Below are 3,772 nucleotides of genomic sequence, written 5' to 3'. Positions count from 1 at the left end.
CCGAGGTGGAAGAGGGTGGAGTAGAGCTGGAGATGGAGATGATGAACGGCGGCGAGGAGGCGGAGGAAGATGAGGATCTGGATGAAGACGAAGAGGAGGTCACACAGGACAACAAGGATCTAGACAGTGACTAGAAAAAACATGGAGAATGCTGCTACGGAATGGAGGAAGTTTGGTTGGGAGAGGAAAAGGGGGGAGCCAAGACCAAAACAAACGTTCTTCACACCAGCCTGAAGTAATATAAAAGAAAGAAATATTTCCCTTGAGGCCATGTGTTCATTAAGGTGTTCCACGATGGCTAATTACGTAGTAGGTGGTTTAACAATATCGTAAAGTTCAAACAACCGGCCCTTTGAAATGTACCAGAACAAACTCAGGGTTTTGTCATTTGAAGGCAGAAAAAACAGGTTTAGACTTGTGTCCTGTATCCGGTATCGTTTCTTGAGATGCAGGAAACAGGCGGGCAAGGGGAATGAATTGGCATCAGAAAAAGTTAGCCCCATCCTTCCGCGAAATAGGTCAAAACACAGAATAAACAAAGCAAAAAATGGTGAATAGAATTGTTGTAGACTTCTTTCATCTTTTTTATTTTCGTATTTAGAGCTCACACGGAATATAACCAGCAACTGCACTGGGGTTGCAGCTTGCCCGGTCATCGCATTATGATAATTTTCAATATGCTAATTATTCATGCTCATGTCCATTCATTTGCATATACTTTGAAGATGTTACATATCACTCACACACAAATATTGTTTAAACTCCCTATTATTCAAGTTCAATGATCACCAATAGATTACTGCGACTAGCTTGCTCAGAATTCTGCTTAGCTTTGTTTATTTCTGTTTAATCTATTACGATTCGTAAGAGTCCATTAGCGTTCAGCGTAGTTTGTTGTACATCTATGTTTTTGCTTGTGATCGTTTTGTATAATTCCTATGTCATCTTTCCATCGTTGCGAGACTGTGTTCTGTAATCCTTGAAATAGGCCTACATCAAAGTATTGTTTTTATCAAAACAATCCTGTAAACATTTCCTCGTTGTGTTTTCAAGAAATAACAAGTAACAAGATCTTACAAATGGGCCTGCTATAGTTTATTCAAAGGAAGGTCTGAGGCGCTGTGTTGTGAAAACAGCAATGGACTGTCACACCATTGTGTTCTACATGTTATTGTTTTCTCCTGGCATCATGTGATGTTCAGACCGTATAAGGCTTTTACTGTAAGAACTGTTAGTACTCGTTAGTAAGTTGATGGTGGTATACATTCAAAATAAGGAGTTTCAAATGGTTTTCCTAAATGATTATTTTTTAACAGATTATTGTGAACTTTTCATTAGACTACCATTTAAACATGGTTGCCTGGGCCTACTCAATGAGATAAGGAGCTATGAAGTGACATTCTTACGTCAAACTGTATCTGACAACAGTGTCCAGTAGTGCTATACTGACACCTGGCGGCAGCATCCATTTGTGCTATACTGACACCTAGCGACAGTTTATTGCACACACTCCACCCTTTGTCGAGGCTATTTCAATGTATTAAACAAAAACCCGTTTGTTCTTCAAACTTTTTCTTTTTTTTTTTATATAATGTGAATCACATCATGCTCTGTTAAAGAAATTACAATGTTTGCTTGTGTGCTGTTTTTCAAAATCCGACCATTGAAATGCTTAAAGGTGACATATTATACCAACAGGTGTGAGTGTGATTAGCCTTTACAAGCCGTTTTGAATAGCTTCCTCTTCTGACATCACAAGTGGGCGTGTCCTAGATGTATGACGGATAGCAACTTTGCCGCAGTACACTGGGTAGGCTGGTAGACTGATCTATCCAGCACACATCTAGGTGGACACGCCCACTTGTGATGTCAGAGCAGGCAGCTTTTCAAAACGCTTGTAATGGCTAATCACACTCATACCTGGTGGTATAACATGTCACCTATAAATAATTGCGTTCACACATCACAGTATAGTCATTTATTATTAATCTGCAGATGCATATAAACTAGGCCTATTAGTTTGAACGTTTCATTGTTAAGCCTAAATCTATGTCGATCAAAAAAATTATCGTATGCCCGGTTTCTCTTTGCTTCCTACACAATGTTAACTGATTTATGTCAATGTTTCGCCTAACCACTAATGTTTAATAAAAGCTTCTGGATGACAAATGCAGTGTCTTCTTTCTCAGTTCCAACTGCAGGACAGGATGCAGCATATCCAATGCTGGAGAAAGTGCTTGAGATGATGGCATCTGCTGGGAGGCGGTTGGGAAGCAGCACTCTCCTCTACAAAGCAATCGCTCAATCAATATAACAGGCTAATTACAAAGTAGTCTACCCTGCCTGGCAACATAATAAAACTAAATGCTGCTAGATCTGTCACATTAAAAATAAATGCCTGATTGATTTAAAATTAATACCGCTTTTTAGAAGTGTATCTGCTTGGACTTTATAACATTAAACATAGCATAACAGTATACGATTAAAACTGATAATTTCCAGATCAAGAGAATGGCCAAAGCTTTGTCTCATATTTCAGTCAAGCGTTTATTTATTTTTCGTTTCTCGCTCATTGGCCCCTGCACGTACCCAGTGGCTGTTGTAGGGCAATGTTATGCAGCCAACAGGTCCCCCTAGTGGGCACGGATTGGTATGTACTTGTGTGGTCAACGCGCCTCAGTTCTGTTATGTGCACAGCCGGTTAATACACGTTGCTGAGAGATACAGCCCGACTCCGTCCGTGACCTATGCACCTTCACTTACAAGTAACAGTGCCCATATTGCCGTATGGTTGATTCGGGTTAGCAGAGAGTGGACAGATGTAGGCTATAAATGCTTTTGACGCTTTGGTTGTGCTTCTCTCGTCATCACACAGGACGTCATTGTACACGGCATACAGTGGAAGATAAAGATAACGTCCAATGAAGATACAGACAGGATGCGGTCGGATAGTCTTTATTGCTTAGGAAGTGCCCTGAGTGAATTGACCGGAATTATATAAGTGGCATCCATAGATAGAGCCGTCTTTGCAGCAAGAAATAGGCTACTAAAGCCACAAACGATCAACATGACCAACAATATATTTTCATGCAATCATGCTAATTGGAATAAATGTCCATAAATATGGTTGGACACAGGAGTGTGAGCGTGAGCAACCATTCTCTATGTGACAACTATTTCGTTTAACTTTTGTGACTGGGAGCCTTTATTATTATATTAAAAAAAGTATATCACATATTTCAACCTTTGTAATTAAGGTGCATTTTTCACCGAGTTGTCCACGTTTATACAGCCTGCATGAAACAACGCGGTAAGAACGCAAGGGCCAAAATATCCTGGATACTCTTTCAGTAGTCCATCTTCGAAACATAGTTTCATCATCGCCAACCACCAGAGTCGCCCTGGGTAGTTTATTTTAGTTTTCCCGGTGGTGGGGGACAGAGTTGGCGGAAATGAGCAGCAATAATCTGTTGCTGCTCTTGACTCTTCACCAGGCTTTCTCATGTCAACACGGACGCCTGGAGCAGGATGATCCAAATGAACGTTATTCGCGAGAGAGGGCGGGACTTTCAGTTACATGGGGGAGAACGAGCGCCGGGGTTTATGTTTATAATATTGCTTCGGAAAATTCCATACATATATATTCTCCTTGACTTGAATGTTGTTGATCTTGTCATTATTATTTCATTTCCGTGGACTAATAAAGCACGTATACAGCGCAATGGAAGCAGTAGACCGGAAAACGCATAGCAGTAGACCGGGATAACGCTCC

The 3,772-nt window shown here is 40.7% G+C and overlaps 1 protein-coding gene across 1 annotated transcript in view; it reads left to right on the top strand.

Annotated features, from left to right (window-relative positions):
- Positions 1–2,191, top strand: part of cavin1b (caveolae associated protein 1b) — an 18,539-nt gene extending 16,348 nt beyond the window's left edge. The window contains exon 3 of the mRNA XM_056577064.1: positions 1–2,191. This exon is cut by the window's left edge and continues 715 nt beyond it. Coding sequence (XP_056433039.1) covers positions 1–134 — 134 coding nt within the window. The 3' untranslated portion in view covers positions 135–2,191.
- The last annotated feature ends 1,581 nt before the right edge of the window (positions 2,192–3,772 follow it).

Source organism: Gadus chalcogrammus, chromosome 18, assembly GCF_026213295.1.
Source record: "Gadus chalcogrammus isolate NIFS_2021 chromosome 18, NIFS_Gcha_1.0, whole genome shotgun sequence".
Lineage (NCBI taxonomy): Eukaryota > Metazoa > Chordata > Actinopteri > Gadiformes > Gadidae > Gadus > Gadus chalcogrammus.
The sequence above is the reverse complement of the archived record's forward strand: the minus strand, read 5'-3'. Positions and strand labels throughout refer to the sequence as shown.